General features: G+C 45.2%; 1 protein-coding gene across 1 annotated transcript in view; it reads right to left on the bottom strand.

Annotated features, from left to right (window-relative positions):
- Positions 1 to 1,253: 1,253 nt before the first annotated feature.
- LOC136958515 (collagen alpha-1(XI) chain-like) overlaps positions 1,254 to 21,615 on the bottom strand; it is a 54,066-nt gene continuing 33,704 nt past the window's right edge. The window contains exons 33-67 of the mRNA XM_067252485.1: positions 20,042 to 20,095; positions 19,427 to 19,471; positions 19,261 to 19,314; positions 19,088 to 19,132; positions 18,869 to 18,922; positions 18,699 to 18,752; positions 18,381 to 18,542; positions 17,673 to 17,762; positions 16,221 to 16,274; positions 14,353 to 14,460; positions 14,095 to 14,202; positions 13,552 to 13,605; positions 13,280 to 13,333; positions 12,133 to 12,240; positions 9,842 to 9,895; positions 9,642 to 9,695; positions 9,505 to 9,558; positions 9,332 to 9,385; positions 8,351 to 8,458; positions 8,182 to 8,235; positions 7,807 to 7,860; positions 7,417 to 7,470; positions 5,646 to 5,699; positions 5,102 to 5,209; positions 4,928 to 4,981; positions 4,772 to 4,825; positions 4,002 to 4,109; positions 3,838 to 3,891; positions 3,707 to 3,742; positions 3,545 to 3,598; positions 3,167 to 3,422; positions 2,900 to 3,012; positions 2,718 to 2,786; positions 2,321 to 2,554; positions 1,254 to 1,811 (exon numbers count right to left, since the gene is read on the bottom strand). Coding sequence (XP_067108586.1) covers positions 1,665 to 1,811; positions 2,321 to 2,554; positions 2,718 to 2,786; positions 2,900 to 3,012; positions 3,167 to 3,422; positions 3,545 to 3,598; positions 3,707 to 3,742; positions 3,838 to 3,891; positions 4,002 to 4,109; positions 4,772 to 4,825; positions 4,928 to 4,981; positions 5,102 to 5,209; positions 5,646 to 5,699; positions 7,417 to 7,470; positions 7,807 to 7,860; positions 8,182 to 8,235; positions 8,351 to 8,458; positions 9,332 to 9,385; positions 9,505 to 9,558; positions 9,642 to 9,695; positions 9,842 to 9,895; positions 12,133 to 12,240; positions 13,280 to 13,333; positions 13,552 to 13,605; positions 14,095 to 14,202; positions 14,353 to 14,460; positions 16,221 to 16,274; positions 17,673 to 17,762; positions 18,381 to 18,542; positions 18,699 to 18,752; positions 18,869 to 18,922; positions 19,088 to 19,132; positions 19,261 to 19,314; positions 19,427 to 19,471; positions 20,042 to 20,095 — 2,871 coding nt within the window. The 3' untranslated portion in view covers positions 1,254 to 1,664. The remainder of the gene's footprint in view (positions 1,812 to 2,320; positions 2,555 to 2,717; positions 2,787 to 2,899; positions 3,013 to 3,166; positions 3,423 to 3,544; positions 3,599 to 3,706; positions 3,743 to 3,837; positions 3,892 to 4,001; positions 4,110 to 4,771; positions 4,826 to 4,927; positions 4,982 to 5,101; positions 5,210 to 5,645; positions 5,700 to 7,416; positions 7,471 to 7,806; positions 7,861 to 8,181; positions 8,236 to 8,350; positions 8,459 to 9,331; positions 9,386 to 9,504; positions 9,559 to 9,641; positions 9,696 to 9,841; positions 9,896 to 12,132; positions 12,241 to 13,279; positions 13,334 to 13,551; positions 13,606 to 14,094; positions 14,203 to 14,352; positions 14,461 to 16,220; positions 16,275 to 17,672; positions 17,763 to 18,380; positions 18,543 to 18,698; positions 18,753 to 18,868; positions 18,923 to 19,087; positions 19,133 to 19,260; positions 19,315 to 19,426; positions 19,472 to 20,041; positions 20,096 to 21,615) is intronic.

The following is a 21,615-nucleotide window of genomic DNA, read 5'->3' as shown; positions in this document are numbered from 1 at the left end:
ATGAGAGGATAAAGACTCTGAAGACAGGAACAATCACAGAGCCACAGAATCACCAGGAAGTGGATTTCTGCACCAAAATAGGGAACAACACAGCCGTTCAGTCCAACATTGTTCTGAATCCAGTTTTAATATTTTGAAGGAACTGTCCAAAGTACATTGAAAATGTTTCTTTATTCTAACAGAAAGGGTACCGAGGGGGTGTTGTGTGCATTCACCAAGGCACTGGACAAAAAAAGGTACACAAATAAGTTTTTATCCTTTCCCTACCCAAATATATAAACTTAATTGTATAATCAAGATATATACAGGGCTTAATAGCCTAACATCTCAACATTTATCTAGAGCAATTGAGGTATACCATTGGGAGGAATAGAATCTATGTGGTAGAATAAGCCCATGAGTGGTGATATTGCATTGAAGCAATACTAAGACATCTTTACAAAACTACCCTTTATTTAATACTGGCTTTGATAATGGACACAAATAATATTAGATAAACTCTCAAATGACAATGAGTAAACATAGTTTGAAAAGGTAGTTTTGTTCAGTTTTGTGACCTTTTTATATTTTGAGGAAATGGAAAAGGATGACGTGCTCATGATGGTCAATATTTACAAAAAAGGGTCTCTTCATAATTACAATTAAGGGGATTTTTTAAACCGAATTGTTGATATTAACACTGCATTCAAAAACAACTTAGTATTACTTCGCAATTACTGTAGTTCTCAACAGACATTTAAAACAAACAAATATATTTATTGCAAATTTATTTCTATATAGTTACCACACATTTATTCAAACCTTACCAGCTTGGTACACATGCAAGTTTTGAAAGTGGATTCAGAAAGAACAGTATTGTACAAAATAATAATAATAATTACAGTTGGTCAAAATGCACTTTTGTAGCACCTTGGTGTTTTGTGTTCTGCACAAAAGCACCTCTGTGGTTTTATTTGGAGCAGCACCAGGAGCATTCAGACAGGGGGACTGGGGGCAGGTTGGGCGAGGTGGGGACTGGGGCTGGGGGCAGGCTGGGCGAGGTGGGGACTGGGGCTGGGGGAAGGCTGGGCGAGGTGGGGACTGGGGCTGGTGGCAGGGTGGGCGAGGTGGGGACTGGGGCTGGTGGCAGGGTGGGCGAGGTGGCTAGGAAGGGTGGGGGTCTGGAGTGTGAGGGTGGCTAGGGAGGGAGGGGGCTTTGGAATGAGAGTAGCAAGGGAGGGACGGGGGCTGGGGGTCGAGGGAAGGGGGCTGGGGGGTGAGGGGAGGGAAGGAGGTGCTGGGGGTGAGAGTAGGGAGGGAGGAGGGGCTGGGGCTGAGAGGAGGGAGGGAGGGGGAGCTGGGGGGTAAGTGGAGTCCTCCCTCTGTTGCTGAAAGTGCGCCTCTGTCCGCCACGGCATCAAATGTCCTTTTTTTTCTCCTGATGTCACTCGGATTACAAGTTAAAGTCATGTGATTCTGGCCCTACAAGGGCGAGGAGTATTATCCCCTGGACAATGCTTACACGACAGGGCGTGGGACACCTTCTCCGTGCTCAAGCTGATCTTATGGATAAAAATAAAACACAGGTTTGGCGCGAGGAGAGAAGGGGCGAGAGGATGGGGTTGTCAGGTCTCGGTATGCATGTTCCCCCTGCGGCCCTGTCCTTCAGCTGGGAGGGGGCTTGGTTAGCCGAGGAAACAGACTGGGCCGACCTCGAACCCGAACCTCTGCACGGGATCCCCAAAGTCATTCAGCATCACATCAATGATGGGCACTTGGTCGATGCGTGGAGTGTTGATCTCCATCACGGTCTTGGAGTAGCCCTGCTTCAGCTGGTGTGTGTGTGTGTATGTGGGGACAGGGGGGTGGGGTTGAGAGAGAGACAGAGAGAGCAGTTTTAATACAATGCAGTGAACACTGTTAAATCCGGAATCCCAGTCAACCATTCTCATTGTATCATCATGATATATTTGCTGAACCAAAATGGAACCAAACTATCGACCAAACTACTAGTTGTCTAACAGAGCTAACACCCCAGCTGGGTCTAGGTTAGTACTGCTGGGTCTAGGTTAGCACTGCTGGGTCTAGGTTAGTACTGCTGGGTCTAGGTTAGCATTGTTGGGTCTAGGTTAGCACTGCTGGGTCTAGGTTAGTCCTGCTGGGTCTAGGTTAGCACTGTTGGGTCTAGGTTAGCACTGCTGGGTCTAGGTTAGCACTGCTGGGTCTAGGTTAGTACTGCTGGGTCTAGGTTAGCACTGCTGGGTCTAGGTTAGCACTGTTGGGTTTACGTTAGCACTGCTGGGTCTAGGTTAGCACTGCTGGGTCTAGGTTAGCACTGTACCGAGCAGCCGTCCGACAGGGTCTTGATGAAGGGGTTGTTGTCGTAGGACATCTCCTCGTCGTTGGAGCCCAGGAAGCGCAGCGCCTTGTCGTAGTTGTCTGCCTTGGCATCGTACCAGGCCACTGACTGGTGGCAGATGTAGGTGAAGTTTTGCCTGGCAGAAGAGCTCAGCAGCTTGAGGAACGTCATCTGGACAGAGTTGATGGAGTTCTCCTCCACATCCACATAGTTCAACTGGTGGACAGAGATGAAAAGAGATGTGGGGCTAGGGGTGGGCTTCGGTATGGCAATAACAACACGCTTGGTACAGTACAGAAGTTGCTATGTGTTTGTTTGTTCTATGAAAGGATCATGCATAACACATAAGACTTGAGAGTGGATGTGTTGGTCTACTTACGATTTTACCACGTTTAAACTCACTGAACCATGAACCTGGAGTCTCCTTTGGCCAGTTGGATATTCTAACCTGTAACCACAGTCAATTTTCCTTAACCTGACGTAATATGACCTTATGTAATATATGTCATTTTGAATGTGGTTGTATAAATGGTTTCATAGTGAATAACTTCAGTTACTTACACCAACAGACCTGCTATCAGGGTAGATACAGGTCTCTCCTCCTCCGGTAAAGTTACAGAAGACCTTGAAGGAGTCTCCTGTGCAGCCCTGGTTGGGATCAATCCAGTATTCACCTGAGGATTACACACACACACATACAAAAGAAACATTAGTTGTTTAAAAAACACAACCTGCATCGGGGCCCTGTGGCCCTGTGGCCCAGTGTCATAACATAGACATTTTGTCTGCCGTCTAACTAAGGTCTGTTGTTTGAACCCCATTGCCCACCGTCAGGGAAGTCAGGCTGGCTCAGGTGGAGGTCGTTGCAGGTTCTGGCAGGGTTGTCCTGAGTGCCCATGGGGAACTTCATACGCTCGATGTCCTGCTTCAGGTTGTTGAGGGAACCGAAGACATCCTCCATACCCGTCATGGCATCCATGCCATAATCAGCCACGGGCTCGTCTCCCTGCTCGTCCACCTGCCGTCTGTTCTTCCTGGCGGCCTGCTGGATGGGCAGCGGCTGGATGAAGTCACCAGGGGGGCCCTGAGTCACAGAGGCGAGAGGTCAATGAGACTGGGAATCGGAATCCATCAGTGGGGCTGTGGCTATCCTAGGTGTGCTTTTCCATGTCAGTGAAATCTGTGCTGAAGGAGACTTTCGCTTACAGGAGGACCAGGAGGTCCAATCAGTCCGGTGTCTCCCTTCTGACCGACGGTACCCTAGAAGGGCGAAACACAGGAAGCCGTGAGGGACACAGCGATGACACGCAACACACAGGCAGGCAGATTGGGATCACGTGTGATAACAAAGAGAACATGTGAACTTACAGATGATCCCTTGGAGCCCTTGGATCCTTGAGGGCCCTGGTTGAGAAGAAGACAGACAGGAAATAAAGTGAGCGATGGTATTGACACTGATGCTGAGTGGATGCATGTATAGATTAAAGAGTTGATCTTACAGGGATTCCAGGAGGACCAGGGGGACCGAGAGGACCACCAGAACCACCGACACCCTGAGAACAAACAGTAGATGAAACAGTAGATCCAGCCAATGAAAACACTAGTCACAGGCAGGATTGACATGTTCTAAACCAATAGCATAGACCAGTTTGTGTGTACTTACAGCATCACCCTTGCCTCCGCCAGTGCCCTGAGGTCCGGGAAGACCTCGGTCTCCCTTCTCGCCATGCTCACCAGGGGGTCCAATCAGACCAATCAGACCAGGATGACCCTAAGGGGTGGATGGGGTGGGGGACACACAGACGGAAAAGCAATTCATTTCGGTCATTCATGGAAATCACACGACCATCTTTAAAATACATGAAGCCGTAACTGGGATTTTTAGTCATTTCCGGGATTTGAGTATCTTGTAAAACTTCTATCTGCATGCGTATCTTCTCAGAGCTAATCTAACAATGCATGTTGTGAAGTGTACTGTTATACAAAGCACAGTAAATACAAAAACCACCAGCAAGTTTATGAACAGTCCCTGGCAACAGGGCTGGACTAGTCTTTGATCTCCCAGTAAATAATTGTTAGTGGCTGTCATATTTTACTACGGTGGTCCGTCACAGCACCTGCTACACATAGTAATGGCCTTCCATTTTCCCATTGGACTACTGCAGGCTGGAAATAATCCAATGACCATAACAAATATAATATTATTATGTATACATATTAAATGACACAGTTAAATCCTTTTGGGAACTATCGTGCGATGTCTCCATTGTTAACAAAACTTTTTTGTTTTACTAATAAAGAGAGAGAGAGAGAGAGGCAGAGAAAAAATCAGGAGATGGAGATGGTAGGCCTGAGAATTAGCATTGCCTTTGGGCTTTGCCAAAAGATACAGCAATAAATAATCAAACCATTTGAATAAAACACTTCCTGTACCTTCTCTCCCTTTGAGCCAGGGTCTCCCTTCAAACCAGGAAGTCCAGGAGGTCCCTAGACAGAAACAAAAATGATTTGTCAAATAAAACGCTTCTGAATATCAATGATGCTCTGACTGGTCATTTGGTCAGAAGAGAGAGAGCTCCATTCTCCTACCATAGGTCCAGGGGGGCCGTCACGTCCAGCGGCACCAGGAAGTCCTTGTTCGCCCTCAAAAATACAAAGTAAATCACATTCGTTAATCACAGTTGTATTTTGCTGTACAGATAAGTGTTTTAAACACAATCAGGATTCTGATCATGAAACTTGGGTCCATTTAGTTCAACTCACAACAGGGCCAGGTATTCCGCGAAGACCATCAGGTCCAGGCTTTCCTGAAGGTCCCTGGGGTCCAACAGGTCCAGTCTTACCAGTAGGGCCCTCAGCTCCTGCCTCACCCTACAATCACACCACATTAACAACATATAGTCCCACAGAGCATACCAGAAAATGTATCAAATCGAATTAATTCCCCTCATACAGAACACGTTAAAAAGAGATGTCATCAGCACTGCATGGACCTATTTGTTTCAGAATCTCATCCGTTGTGGATGAGACGAGAGAGGCAGCTCTGAAGCGCATATGGAAGAGCTATAGATTTCATGTCAGTTTCGTTGACAGAAACTGAGGATTAAGCCTTTCTGACGTCCAATTAGGCCTTTGCTTTGACAATCCAAGATCTAAGAGAGGCTTCGCCTGTCTCTGTCAAATCAGCTGTAATCCTCGACTCCCTTTTGAATGGATAGGCATGCGTGTGTTTGAAAAGGTGCAGTGAAGCATGCATGGGGAATAGAGATGGAGCAGTAGCGGTATTAGAAAACAGACATTGCCTCACCTTGGAACCCTTCTCTCCTTGTCTGCCCTCAGTACCAGCTTGGCCAACAGGTCCCTGGGAAAAGACATGGAGGTCATGTGATTACCTTAACTGTTGATCTGATGAAAAAGCTGAAGGAAGCTGAGTGGATGTCAGTGTGTTACTCAAGCATACTGTACAAACAACATTTATCTGCCTCCAACTAGCACTAAAGTCCTGTTGACCTGGTGATGGTCCTCTGACATGTAGCAAAGAATGGGTCCCACAGGGACAGCCCAACACCAATGTGAGTAAATGGGACCAACATTCCTAACACACCGCACGGTAGCTAAAACCCACCAGATAGGCTGAAGAAAATGGCCTCTGGCGAAAGACATAAAAGCACCATTTTGTCACTTGGGACCATCATCTAATGGAACAAACAAAAGAAACTAGTCTTAAATGTGGCTTCTGTATATCAACAGGTGTGGAGTCAGGTGGCTGAGCGGTTAGGGAGTCGGGCTAGTAATCTGAAGGTTACCGGTTCGATTCCCGGCTCTGCCAAATGACGTTGTGTCCTTGGGCAAGGCACTTCATCCTACTTGCCTCGGGGGGAATGTCCCTGTACTTACTGTAAGTCGCTCTGGATAAGAGCGTCTGCTAAATGACTAAATGTAAATGTGTGGAGCCTCACCATGCTTTATTGACACACAGACCAAAGTCAATTTAGAACAGAGACTGACTTGACTGTCTAGTTAATTGCCCTGATGAGATATGAACTCAAATCTCCCGTCTATAAAATCATTTTAAGAGGACATGAAGGTATATTCTAATTTGTTCAGTAGCCTGTGCCACCAGTGCAGAATTAACCTACCGTTAAAAATGCTTGCCAGGCAGAAACATTCCCTCAAAAGCTTCCAACCCATAAATGCCTAATTTCTGCATTCAGGGCACAGAATGGCCTTAGACATGCAAGATTAATAAGTCTAATGCTTTAGAGCATTCTAAGCTACAGGCAATCAGAGAGCTATACCACTCCTGCTCTTGGAGATGGTACCTTTCAGAAATTATACATCTTCTGAGTCAACATGACAGAAAGTAAAGACTGCAGCTTTTGAACAGTCTGTGCTCCACATGTACTGGCCAACTCTGAGTCAGAGAAATGAGTCAAACCTATGAGTGGGAATTGGACTTCATTAGAGCACACATGTATTTACTTATGTGCTTATGTAGAACTGACATTTACATATCAAAGAATGCAAATAGACTAAATGAATGAAGTGAATTTTCGAGGTGGAATATCCTCTTCATTACTGATGTTTTCCAACATTTTCATTGGACTGTGTGGGTTTAGGCATTTATTGCTTGCCATAAAATGTAATTTGCTGCAAGTGAAGAAGGTCATAAATATGTTATATTGGTAGGACAAAAGAATCAGATTTGATTTGATTCAACAAGACTAGTGCATGGTGCCACAGCTTAAAGTGCCACAGCTAAAAGTGACCATATCCTAACTTTACTGCTTTATGTACAGTATTTGCAAGTCAAGCATACATACATATAGAATACTAGACCTATTTAAATGTTAGCTTAGGTAGATACTTGATTAGTCAAATGGAGAAAAAAAACATGTAGACGATATTGAACAAAGCGAAACATCATGCATATATGCTACTTCATGGTTGGTTTCATCGAAAATGTGTTGGCTTTGCTGAACTGCCGGGACCATTGACAAAATACAACCAAATGCAACACGTATAATAACAGAGAGACAAATCCTCTATGATGTAATTTCTTTGTGTACTGTACTCACCCTCTTTCCAGGAGGACCAGGTGGGCCGGCCTCTCCAGAAGGACCAGATGGGCCCTACAGAGGAAGAGGTGGAGGCAGACAAAGCCACTATTATCTAACATGGCTACAGACACATAAAGCCTTTTCTCTCTTTAAACATTTTATTCTACTCATCTTTGTTCATTTGACATTTACCGTAGCTGCTACTGAATATTAAAGACACTGATTATGCTCGACACCAAACACAAGCCGTGCATATATACATGCATGTATTAAGGATGACCAACTGTTGTATGTACAGTATAACGTCTTCACAGTATGTGTGGGTGGAAAGAGATTGGTCACATTTTCCATCTGTTTACACATGAATCTAGTCCTACATTCATAGACTATGAATAAGAGTGAACTCACCGGCTGTCCAGGCTCCCCGTCATCTCCTTTGTCTCCTGCCAAGCCGTCCACACCCTGACAGAACACAACACATGCAAACACAAGGTCACAGCATCCCTCTGATTCACCTGGAAACACTTCTGCTGGTGGGAAGTCTCAAACATATTACTGATGATGGGAGGCCTGGAACCTTTCATTCCAGACAATACAGAATTCATCCACCTTTTCAGCGCCGATCCTTACATATTCATGAGTGCATTTGATACTGCCTCCAAGACAGATTGCAGGACAGTACATCCACACCGAGCAGATTGCAGGACAGTACATCCACAGCGAGCTACAGCTCTGCAGATTTATTCAAGAATTTATTCAGATAAATTCTCCAGCAGCACTTACACCAACGCCTGGCTCTCCAGGGGGACCTGGGTCTCCAGGGAATCCGACTGGTCCCTGCAGAGGAAAACAACACATGTTCAAATCAGATCAGAGTAGACTCCAGCGTTAAAACAAGTGACAGTACTAATAATGGCATCAGGTGAGTTTCTGTCTAGGGGTTCTGACGTACAGGGTTGCCTTTGGGGCCATCGTCTCCAGGGGGTCCGCGGGCCCCAGCGGGTCCTGCAGCTCCTGGTGGGCCTGACTCTCCCTTCTCCCCTGTCTCTCCTCGTGGGCCCTGGAGACAGACAACACAGCTGTTATCACGCTGGCATCAGACCTGCCACAACACTGTCAACATCACACTGGGACCGGAGCATTCATAGCCATGACAACGGATCTGGCACTACAGTTTCTTCTGACTGTGCTAAATGTGTGGCTTTGTGTTTTTGAGATAATGTTTTGGCACATATTAACAGCTTTAGAAATAACTGAATTAAAATGTGGTCACAAAAAAAGTAGTATAATTAAAGTACACATCACAGTCATCATGTTGTCTTTATTGCCAAATGTACCACAGAAAAAACCCTTCCTAATCAGTCTAATAAACAGGCTTTTGGAAAGCACATGATGTAAATATGAATACAATTTCAGTGAGAAAGTGGAACATCATAACGCAACAGCTTAGCCATTGAAGGAGCAGGTGAGAATTTGTGGCTCAATCAAAATGTCTAAAATTATATTCAACGACCCCCTTAAAAGGGAGCACTCTTGGTTTGATTAACAGATTCAAACTGAATCTGTCCAAATATGACTGCGCTAATTATCTCTCGGAGTCTCCAGACTGCAGGCTGGACTGTGGATCATCCAAGATATGATGGGGCACGGTCAGGGGTAAACATCGCTACTGCTAAAAGTGACAAATGGCAAACAAACCTCCGCACTAACTGCACACTCAATTGTACGACCACATTAGGAAGTCCCATTTACATGAAGTAGAGCGATGCATTGTTGGATATGAACACCCCCGCAAATAAGCCTCACAAAACATACCTACATGAACACTTTGTCATCTTGGTCATCTGTTTTCACACTGCTAAAAACCAACCTACACTAATGCAGCCAAACTAAAACTTTCTAAATATGTGTAGCGCCAGATGGATGTACTTACTCCAGTACCAGATTCTCCAGGTGGTCCAGGATTACCAGCCTCACCAGTCTCACCCTATAGAAACACACAAACATCACCACGCTGAAGACCAGACCAAGTTCTCCAGTGGCCCCCAACAAACCAACGGTGTAAAAGGACAGACAGACAGAAAGGACAGTTTGGTTCATTCTTACCTTTTCCCCATTGCCTCCCTGGGAGCCTATTCCACCAGGAGGTCCAGGTGCACCCTGCAGAGAAAGCACGCCCTCAGTTATCTACCTCTCCATGGAACACACGTGCCATTATGGCCTGCCATTATAGTGACACTTACATCAGCTCCACTAGAGCCCTGAGGACCTCTGGGGCCAGGAGGACCAGGTGGACCCTGCCGACAGAGCAGAGAGCAGTGAGACCGAGATAAAGGAAATCTGTGGTTTCTCTATGAGTCATCCGGAGGTGGAATATTAGTGTAAGGTGTGTAAGGTGAACATGAACGATGTTAGGTGATAAAGTATAAATACGTTTTTTTACCATTGGACCGACATCACCGTTCTCTCCCTTCTCACCTGGGGGTCCAGGCAGTCCCTGGTGGAGAGAGTCAGCTCTTCAGTATTCATCAAGAAAACATCTTCAGTGTGACAGCCCTCGAAAAGAGCCATGAGTATAATACTGAGAGGAACTTGAATTCGATATGAACCCTGCTGTATAGGTCAACTACCACGTGTTTAGATGTAGTGTACCACTACAACATATTTAGCATGTTGTGGAAAAATAATTTCCATTGAAAAAAAGCGATTAAAAAGCCTGCTGATGAGGATGTGCTGTGAATGGAGAGTGGGGGTCCTGAAAGCACGATGGCGCTGAAAGCATTAGCACACCTAAATACGTCTAGGTAAAAACACCCAATTAGTCAAATTGAACCGGTAAATAATTAAGGGTTGGCTACAGGAGGCCTGGGCGTGAGTAAATCACTGACTGTGCTCCATCCATCATTGTCAAAAGAAAATGGAAAATAAAGGGGCGTATCTCAGCTGGGGCAGAGAGTTGTGTGATGGGCGTGCCTCTCCAGCCTGATTGACAATGTAACTGTAAGAACGAGGTACGTTCTCTGAATTAATATCCCCTGGTATAATTGCTGTGATTGTCTGTGTTATGGGTACTCTGTTGATCCAGGGAGTGGAGCATGCCTAATCGATAATTGAGCATGTGCAGCTGTAATAAGAAGTTACCATAAAACAAAACTGACAGGAATATCAGTCACTGGGATAATACATAAGGACTTTCAAGATATTTTCTTGATTTATGTCTGCTGGACAGAAGGCTAATTTAGAGACTGAAACATCAGTTACAGTCATAGTATGTAGTATATAATGTGTCGGATATGACACACACACACACACTCAGGTTTGTTTTACAATCTTAGTGAGGACCAACATTTCACTTTAATTCTAAATGGTGTGATCCCGAACCACTAGCCTCCAACCCCCGTAACCCTTTAAGTAATTGTAACACTAATTGTACTATTTGTACTCTAAACCCCTCAAAAGTAACACTTGAAGTTGTGTAACCCCAAAAACGTCTCCATAAGGTCATTTCTTTTGTGTTTACAGTCTTTGTGGGGACTAAATCATGAACATATATTTACTTATATGTTGGCATTTACTTACACTTCCAGCATTGTACATGAAATATGATAATATTCCATGAGCAATCGGATCTGACATTTACTTTCTGCTGTCCCTGAAAACCTCAATATGAGGCATACATCTGGTTGGGTGGAATTCTAATGTCACACTGTAATCACTCCAACCTTTGAAATGCTTTAAAGTAAGTGATCAAGTCAGTCAAAAAAAGCATTACTGCAACAGATAATTGGACTGAAAGGCTGAGCTCACAGTGTCTGCTGCCATGTATTGAAAGGACATCTTAGCCAAACATAATTAAAACAGTTCAGATGAAGTGCATTTTGCCCAATTTAAAGCCAATTCCACTAAATAACATTATCTGGTCTCATTGAACTGATGAGACTCACTCAAATCTCCTCCTTACTCAAGTCTTGGATAATTGAACGTCATGCTGAGTAGTGGGGTTTGACTTTTTCTTTTTCACTATGTTTAAATCTAGATTTATCTATGATCATAACCAGTGGGACTCTTAACAGGTGCTCTTAAATATGATCATTAATCAAGGTAATTGTCTAAATCGATCTTAGAGAGATAAATGTGCCTCAACTGGGAAAACAGAGTTTAGCTGGACTACATGGACCTCTGACAGGTAATCACAAATCAACGTTAACTGGCCCTCCAAGACTGTTCATGGTCCTGGTCCAAACTGGTCCTACACTTTATTTCCGTCTCTCCCGACTGTCTGTGCTGTTGGTCTTTCCTGAACACCTGATGAGGTCTGTCATGGCAGCTGAGATCCTGTCTGGATCTGGGAAAGCCCTAGGTGGGGTATGATAATGAGAAAAGATGACTGGAAACCAATGATGGGTTTCATTCCATTCGTAAAAGAGGAAAAAAGTCCAGAAAGCAATGTAGATGGATTTCCTGCATTTCCTGCTTTGGTCGAGTAGAGGGTGAAGGGATGCTTGAGGGATTTCTTTTGTTGCTTTGGGCTAAATCAGCTCAACAATGAAGCTGGGTTGGCATCCATGAAACATGTGAATGTTTCTGTCTGACTCTAATCTACATGATTCTGGACATATAAAATGTAGCACAGCAGTGTTCTGGGGTGTAACGGTTTTCCATACTGTGGGTGGGTGGCTGTGTGTATCTGTGTCTGTCTGTCTGGAAGTACGGTGAACATTGCCTTTAACTCACCTGCAGTCCGATAGGTCCAGGTAGGCCAGGGAATCCTCGGGAGCCTTCATCTCCCTTCTGGCCAAACATGCCCTGCTGTCCCCTGGGTCCTGCCTCACCATCACTGCCCTGTGTTGAAGAGGTCAGAGGTCACACACACAGGTCACAAACACCACTGAATTCCAGTAGCCCTCCAGCCAGAGTTCTTCAGTAAGGCCAGTGAGGGGTATCATGCTGTAGCCCGAGGCTCGATGGAGATGGAGCTTGAGACATTTGCTGAAGTAATCTCTCCCTGAGAAGCAGAGGTGCAGCACGGGGAAGTGATGGAAAGAGGAATGGAGAGATGTAGGCTGCAGGGAGTTTGAAGTGCTGACAAATAGGGGGTTTTCAGTTCAAACGCATGGCACATGTCAGCACTTGAAAGTGCTCCAGGGTTGTCAAGTTGTGCCCTGGGACCGTTCTGGTACCAGGGAGTTTGGAGGGCAGGTACAGTTTTGGGTGAGAATAAATCACATTTAAGAATTTGAATATATTCAGAGATCTAAAATAAAATGAAAACATATCCAGGCTTGAGGGATTATGTAAAGTTGTTGTTTTTTTTTTAACAGAAAAACACCCTCCATGGTTCCACTTTAACAACAAAGTCAGAATCTAAAAGCCCTGTGCCTTCAAAGACCATGTTGTGCTTTTCTTACAGCTCAACAAAAGAGTGATTTCCACTCCTCTCTACAGGTTCTACAGATACTGGAGTTGTTTTGGCAATATTACCAAACAGAGGCAATAAAGACAGAAGGCACATATGCTAACAGCTAGCTTTAGTGATGTGTTATAGTCAGCCTATGTGCGCCATCTAGCAGTAACCATGTATCCTACTAGGCAGGTCAGAACTTGATTGGAGCCCTGCAGATGGTGAAACAGAGCCCTGCCAGAGAAGCTAGTTACAGAGCCCTGCTAGCACTGAGCAGGGACATGGCCTCAGGCCACGAGATATTCCACAGACTGTGGATCGAGGTCTGAACTTTGTTCAGGTGCTGAGGAGAGCATGTTATCTTGTCCTGAGCTGCTTAATACTGTGGTACGTCAGGTCTGTGTGTCAAAGCCACAAAGGTATGGTTAGACTTTGAGCTTAAGGGCAAAAAAGTGCCCAAAGATTGGAAGCACGACTCACGGCTGGACCTGGAGCTCCGACCACACCCTGGATCCCCGCAGGACCGGGAGGACCCTGAAGAAGGACAGGCGGACGACAAGGACACAGTCAGCAGGGACAAACAGACACACCGTCCGCATTTAAAACAGGACGCTACTCGCAGACAGACAGTATATGCTGATGAGAACCACATACACAATGTCATAGCAGGGGCAGAATGCTGTTCTTATACTGTTTATAAATGTAAGATTTGAGTGTGGAGGAGGACTCAAGGAAAGAAGAAATGGACTCACTTGTTCCCCCTTGTCGGCCTTGCTTCCCTTTTGTCCTGGTTCACCCACTTCTCCCTGGAAAACAAGTCTCACCATCATCTCACATCTTTTTCATCTTCCAAAAAGTCTCTCCGCCTTGTTCAGTCTAGTGTCATCTTTTACAAATGTCACCTTTCCCCTGATTGCGTGGTAAATATTATTCCGGAGATTTTAATTAAATTGGCCAACAAAAAACCTTGCGAGGGTGTTGGCAATTAATTGATTACTTGGCTCTTAGCACCCACAACTGGCACCCTCATTGACAAAGGGAGGTGCTGGAGAACGTGACAGGGATGTCTGATGGTCACCACTCCACAATAGTTTATTAGCTTTAAACATCCAGTCGGCCTGAAGATAACTTGTCTGAACTTGTTTGTGTCTTCTTGGTGTGCGTATTGGTGTGCTGTTTTCATGGGTTTAAAACTAAATTCTTCCAAAACAAGCCTTATGTTTACACTTATGGTTAAAAAATTCACATGCAATGTATTTTAGAACAGGTTACAGGAACAGAAGTGGTTAACGCACCTTGTCACCATCCTCTCCCGGTGGGCCCTGGGGTCCGGCAGGACCAGGAAGACCAACCGGACCTTGGATGCCATCGCGACCTGCCGGGCCCATAGGACCTTTCTCTCCCTGGGTTTAATCACATGACAAACACTGGCTGTCAGCACACCTTCATTTACATTATCCTTACATTTCAAGCTCCGTGAGATTGTGTGTGAGCATATGTGTGTTTACTGTATGTGAAGTGTACTCAGGAAGAGTGTGTGTGTGTGTACTCACCGGGCCTCCCTTCTCTCCTGCTGGGCCAGGGGGCCCCTGAGGGCCGTTGCGTCCAGTCAGACCAATGGGACCACCAGGGCCGGCTGCTCCTCTCTCTCCTGGAGACCCCTGTCATACACCAACACAGCACCCCATTAGATTCACAATCAGTACCGGTCATAGCACATTTGGCGCCCTAGGCAAGATTTATCACGAGCACCCCCCACCCCCCCATATGATGTGGCACGGTTGACGCCCTTTGCTGGTAGTGCGGGAGGGTTAATTAGTGGATGCATTTCGGAAAATGCCACGCCCCTCTTCATGCCGCCCTAGTCGGCTGCCTATGTCGCCTATAGGAAGGACCGGCACTGCTCACAATCTCATAACACCTTCACTGAGAACTTCCCTTCCTTTATCCGATCTGTTCAAATTTCAAAGCCCGACCTCATAAAGGATTCTTACAATCACCCACCATTCATACTCTCATATGTAGGCCAGCTAGCCTGTGCTTTATATATGGGGACAGAATGAAAACATCTGTCAAGCACGGCCCATTAAAGACACGTTTTCTCTGAAGGTCTACCATGAAAGAGACAGCACTCAACTGCTCTGGGCCTGCATTCAGAGGCTCACTCAATTGAAAGTAAGAGCTTTTACAAACACTCATTGGGACCTGGTGCATTTTCCCCAAATACTGAACCAAACAATGACAGAGTGAGGCTGATTTTGCCATAGCAAAACAATTTTGCTATCAATAAGCACCTCTAGATCAACTCTAAGAGTCATGGTGATCATGAAGGTAATACATGTAAGGCAGAAAAATACTGTTAAGATACACACACCTGCACCTGCATCCAGCCATGCACACACATACACGCACACACAAACGCCCACCACACACAAACACAACACACATACACAAAATACACACACACGTAGTGATTCAGCTGAACATTTGAGCAGCCACCTGGCACCCTGGGGCCTGGTGTGTTTCATGGCAAACATCTCCTGACACACAGCCAGCCCCTGACTAAACACACACACAAACTTTCCGAAAACAACTATAGGCAACACACTCCTCTAAGCTGCTCAACTTGACTCATTCTCTGGCAGGAAATCGATTGAGGAGAATAGCAGATAGCTGGTGTGCGTGGGCACGACACCGAGTCAGACCTCACTCTTTTCGAGGGGATTTTCTGAAATCCTGCTCTACAAAACAATCACGTGTTCTCAGTGAATACCCCACTTCTAAACCAATCTCTCCCACTTCAGACAACTATCTCCCATAGCACTGGGATGAGGTGCTGAGGCAACATTCTCGATATTATGCATTCCGTGCACTGTCTGTCCTCCCTGGTCTAATCTAGTACTGCTCTGTCACTGCTGAGGCACAGCAATTAAAGGGAGCTTGTGTTTATCGCCTGAATAAAATGTCAGACAGTTCAAAGCTGCCTGTCAGTCAAACAGATTCATGCATTCCCTGCAACTCTGCATCTTTGTCACAACAGCCACCAATGGGTGAGATGTATTCAAACTAAACATTTCTGAGAAAAATGTTCCATTGTTAAATATCCTTGTGCCCTTACTGTAAACTCTCCCCCTAAAGAAAGAAATAAGGATTGCCTGTGCTTAGAAGACCCAGAGGTGATATTGAAAGGCATGTCCATAATGGAAAAAAAAGAGCCCTAGCCTGCAGCAGTCGATACATTTCTCCTGTAGACTCTCGACTTTTGCCCATCTAAAACACAAAAACATTATTTCAAGACCACCACCTGCTTGGGTTCAGTTTTTGAGAACCACGATAGTGGTTGTCTGTCTCAGAACAATTCTTGTTTCTTCTGCTCCTGTGGAGGAAAGTGAGGAGGTGGCCATGGTAACAGGATACTTACGATGGGACCAGGTGGACCCTGTGGACCTTCACCTCCCTTCAAGCCAGCTGGACCCTGAAACGACAGGAGAGGAGGACGTTTCTATCAAACTGACCGCTAGGCAGGGGACAGCTCCATCTTGGCACAGTAAACACAGCTGTCAAATGGGTTTTCAAACTGTGTGTGTGAGTGTTTTATTGTTTATACGAAGAATATGCAACCGCAAATATTGTATCTACATAAGACTGGGTGCTACATTGATTAATCTACAGTATAGTAACAATGGACAGGTTGAATACAGGAGTGCTAAACCGACAATAACTCTGTGAATAATTCATCATTAATAGTCCAACTGAGTGTAAAAGAATGGGAGGGCCCTAGTGGCCAGATGCTTGCCTGCAGTCGATCTATCTCTGGCCTCCTGTCATCCATGCCCAGACTGCCCATTATGGTGCTGGTGCTGAATCATAGCACCAGAAGCTAAGGTGGCATATGGTAAATGCTGCTCGCCAGAGGCAGTAAAGGCTTTCATTATAATGACTAATTTACAGGCGCACACAGAGCCTCAGACCGAGCCAGGGGGTCCTAAACCTGCCAGAAGCCTTCCCCCAGCCCTCATCTCTTCAGCTCCCCATTTTACCACAGAGTATTAGAAACCTGGAAGTAGCACACTTGCCTGGCACCAAAAGTTATTTATTGGCTCATATATTGCTCCTACTGTATGTGAGTGTGTGTGTGTCTGTGCAATGTGCTTGTTTGTCGATCTGTCTGTGGATGTGTCTGTGTGCATATGGAAGAGTGTGCGTGTGTGGGTGTATCTATGTGTGTTTCTGTGGAAGTGTGTATGTGTCAGTGAGTTTGAGTGGTACAGAGGAAGGTCAACCCTCTCTAACTCAAGGGGCAAACACATAACTGCAGTAATAAGTCTCTGTGGTGTTGTGGGCTGTTTTAATGACCCGCCATGAACAAAGTCAGGTCAGCAACCTCAGCCTGAATCCCCAGTCAATCAGTGTCACCTTGAACTACACTTCCTCTCTACTCAACAGTAGAAGAAGAAGACGTGTTTGAAGGATTCATGTAACATACCGTAACCACATTAACATATGTCATTATTTCACTACATTGCATGTCCTTTACTCTGATTAACTTAAAGAGAGACGATGGCTTGAAAAGCAAACATGACAAAAAATGTTATTGCCCCTTCCAAATGAATTTCACTTCAATGAAAATGCATTTAAGGTCAAGTCATCACTACGGTTGCAAGAGGACAAATGATGATAAAGCAGGACAATACGGTGGCCATAATAGTATGTGAGTCTCACAACCTCTCTCTTCAAAAAGACTCAAGACCACTGCGCTTGATTGAACAGCTGGTACTTAGCCTATCACATGCTGTTTGGAGCATGTGATAGGCTGTAGGTGTTGTGGAGGAACGTTGCTGGGTGTTTGTTTGAAGGGGTTGCTGGGTCTTACCATGGCCCCAGGAAGACCTCTCTGTCCTGAGAAGCCCCTCAGACCTGCAGGGCCCACTTTTCCAGGCCCCCCCTGGGGACCTGGGTCACCCTACAGAGAGAGAGAGAGAGAGAGAGAGAGAGAGAGAGAGAGAGAGAGAGAGAGAGAGAGAGAGGGGAAGGGGGAGATAGAACACAATGTCGCATGCCTTTAATTGCAAACAAATAAAAGATGACTTGCCCTTGATGTTCTAGAGCCCTGTTGACTTTCACTTTCACTTAAGTAATCACTTGAGATCTTTAACCAATCAATTCAAGAAGACCTTCTTTCCCATTCTGTTTGGCTCTTTGCCTAAATTCCAAGGCGGTGTTTGTGCTTACATTCAGCGACTTTAAATGAGCCAACTAGATTCTAGCTAAACCTCCAGCTTTCACGTATTAAGTCTGTTTCACCTGCACACATCTAAAAACTATAGAGACTGTAGACCCTCATCAAAATACTACAATATTTACGAGCTCATAACTAGTTAGTGTACATGCAAGATTTGATTAAGGCATTGACGTCAGTGCACTGATGTAATCAAAATTTCTCCATGACAACAATAACATTTGTTCGTTCTTAATCTCGCAGCTCAGTAGTAGACTACCAAGCCCCCTATTTACTACATAGTGTTCAGGCAATGTGATGAAGCCCAGGGATGTCTGGTTCAGAATCTAGATGCTAGTTTACCTTCCCTCCCTCCTTCCCAGCAGATCCAGGAAGACCTTGCTCTCCAGGGGGACCAGGAGAACCTGGGTGTCCTCTCTCTCCGATGGGGCCTGTCTCACCAGTTGGTCCCTGAGGGCCTACGACTCCTCCTGGGCCTGGAGGGCCAGTCTTGCCTTGGAAACCCTGGAGAGGAGAACACATGGAGAACAGTTTCAACATCAAATCTAGCATGTTTGCTTGTTAGTTTGTTTAGTATATTTCAGGCAAACATAATTCCATGACAGGTATTAACAGCCTTGTCTAGTTCAAATCGAAGTCAAAAGCCTCTGGAAAACTCACAGTCTCTCCTCTCTGTCCAGGGTGTCCAGGCAGGCCATCTTTCCCAGGTGGTCCCTGATGGTGAACAAGTAGTTAGTTAGCAACGGTGGCCAGAAGCCTTGAATAATATACTTAAACCATAGCTTGTTAGATACAATACTGAATGACCCATAGGCCCCTCCAATACTTACATTGGGGCCTTTAGGTCCAGGGAAGCCGACTGGGCCCTGAGGGCCTTGAGGCCCCTGAAAGAGAAAGATAGAAGTGACCACATTAATATACGGATTCCAAAAACAACAATACAAAACCATCATGGAACTTCCCAAAAAATACAAACCATAATGGAGTACAAGACCACAAACTGTGTCTCATGAAACTGAATACAAACCAAAACATGGGCTGGCACTCACTCTTTCTCCGGGTCCACCTGGGGGCCCATCATTTCCTGATGTGCCCTGAGGAGGAACAGCAGAGGTACAGTTGAGATTTATACAGGATTAAAGACGGGATTATTGCAGTACTGTGGCAGCTGAGTGAATGGGAAGCAGAGGTAGGTACATGCTAAAGTTAGAGTTACACTAACCTTAGCGCCCGGCTTTCCTGTTGGGCCTCTAGCACCACGACCACCACGGGGACCCTACATATTTGACAATACACACACAAACACACCCACAAAGGCATTTGTTTAGAATGGCAATTTTTTTTATACAACTTCTGATTTGCAGGTGAATTGTTAGACAGATGTCTACCGTAGGACCACGTTGACCTCTTGGACCAGATTTGCCAGCGATACCCTATAAAAGAAAAAAACATTCAAAAGTCTGTCAACAGAACTTTTCAGACTAGTGAAAGAGCACAGCTGTATTTTATTTTGTAAAAATCCTATCCAAGTTGTGAGTTGAAGACATTTAAACACAGCAAAGCCTATCAAAGACCGACAGTTAAGCAAAGGGGGTTGAGTCATGGTTGAAATAGAATCCTCCGGAACATTTTTTAGAAAATAAATGATTTCATCCCTGTGGTAAGCACATACCCAGAGGCCCTTGACAGCTTAAACTACCTGTCAGATCTGGCATTTTGGGTCCTGAGGTGTCTACTCTTGATTGTCTGTCTGAGAGAGGATAATAACATAAAGCCCACCTCCTCTCCTCCAATGCTCATCACTCCTTGCACCTGATACCCCTCTCTACTGGATCCCTGTGTGCTGGGACCTTGAGTCCTTCAACTGCCTTGATGACATCAGCTCAACTTCCATGTCTTTTGTGTTGGTGGTGAGTTGTATCTTATGGTTGAACTTCATTCTTTGTAGGCTAAAAACTGGATGCACTTATGGAGTAGAGTGTGGAATAATTTAATTTCCTTACCCTCCCTCCTTTCTCTCCATTTGATCCAGGGAATCCGACAAAGCCATTGGAGCCCTGTGAAGAAAGAGAGAGAGAGGGAGAGAAAGAGAGAGAGAGAGAGAGAGTGTGTGAGAGATAGAAAGTTAGAATTGGAGAACAAAGAAGAGTGCTATCTGTCCAGTCTTTAACGTCCAGTAGCGTTCCACAGAAAATAATTAAGAGATGCTTGCCCTTCAATGGCCCAGCACAGGAAATGAAACTGAAGAGTATGAGACTCAGCGGTCATGTAATTTAAGTCCTGTATGGAGCTGTCCATGAATCACACTGTTGGACTAGTGGAATATCAGGCATCTACTGGTTATGGATGCTATCAATAGTTGTTGCCATTGAAAAGGCCATGAGACCAGGACCTCAACAGAAACTTCCCATCTCACCAACAAGCTACCTGGCAGTTGGAGGCAAGGTAGCTTGTTTGCACAGTTAGGGGACAAACTAGGAAGATAAATTAGGCGTGTAGAAACAAATAGAGACAATGGGATGAAAAACACCACCTCCTATTTTAAAGACATCAGCAATTTAGCTGCTGTGCTATCACAGACAATGTCCTCTAGGGCTGATTACCGTGCCAGTCAAACAAATAGCCTGGCAGAAACTCCAGACACTGCAGAATGACAGTCACCGAGTGTATGAAGAATGTAAGATAAAGCAGCTTACCCACACAGCCTTCCTTCACGCAGCATAAAAAATAATAGCAAATAAACCTTTTTTTTTCTTCAAGTTTGCTTTTCTATTTCTGATCGATTTTGCCAAGTGCAGAGCAATGAGACCCCCTTGTAATAAGGTTTGCTCATTGCACTGGAACCAGATAATCCAGGGCCATGTTCTGTAAGTATGGCTATACTAGTTTGTATAACTATCATGCAAATCATTGCTGTGAGGAGAGAAGCATGGTGAAACATGAATTCTATAAATGGTAGAATTGGTAATCAGTAATAGATGGTAAAATCACTGTATTTCTCTCTTCTACTGTGTGTGAGGATATGTATTCTGCTTGTGTGAATGGGTTATAATGTGCAGTGGCATGGGCTGGTGGTATGAAGGACAACTTCATCCCAGGCAAAGTAGAAACAGTGGAGACAGCAAGGAGAGGGATCTTTGCTACTTAATCGTTTTTCCCCCCCACACTGCAGTCCTGCTAAACTGAATGGTGAGGAGATAGGGCAGACGAACAAGCCTGACTCGCAGCATGGAGATAAGACAGTCGGAGCAATAGAAAAACGGCTCCCAGAACGAACATGGGAGAAAACTGTTAACCGAGGCCGCCAGAGTGAGGCTGCCAAGGAACAGTGGGAGAGATACCTCATGCATTCCTGAGGTTGGAGAGAGGAGAGAACGGCAGGTCCGAACTGTCATTGTTGTGATGACCGTTTCCCCTCACCTTTGTCAAAGGCAGATACATCACACCAGTCTATTTGCTTATCATGTTGACTTGGTGGAATTGTCACAGCGGGGAAAGTTGAGCACGCTTACACACACAGAGCTTTTCTTGCGTCATCATTAACTCCAAACTCGGAATCCTTGCCTCTGTTCTATAT

The sequence above is a fragment of the Osmerus mordax genome, chromosome 16 (assembly GCF_038355195.1).
Source record: "Osmerus mordax isolate fOsmMor3 chromosome 16, fOsmMor3.pri, whole genome shotgun sequence".
Classification (NCBI taxonomy): Eukaryota; Metazoa; Chordata; class Actinopteri; order Osmeriformes; family Osmeridae; genus Osmerus; species Osmerus mordax.
This window is presented reverse-complemented; position numbering and strand designations above follow the sequence as displayed.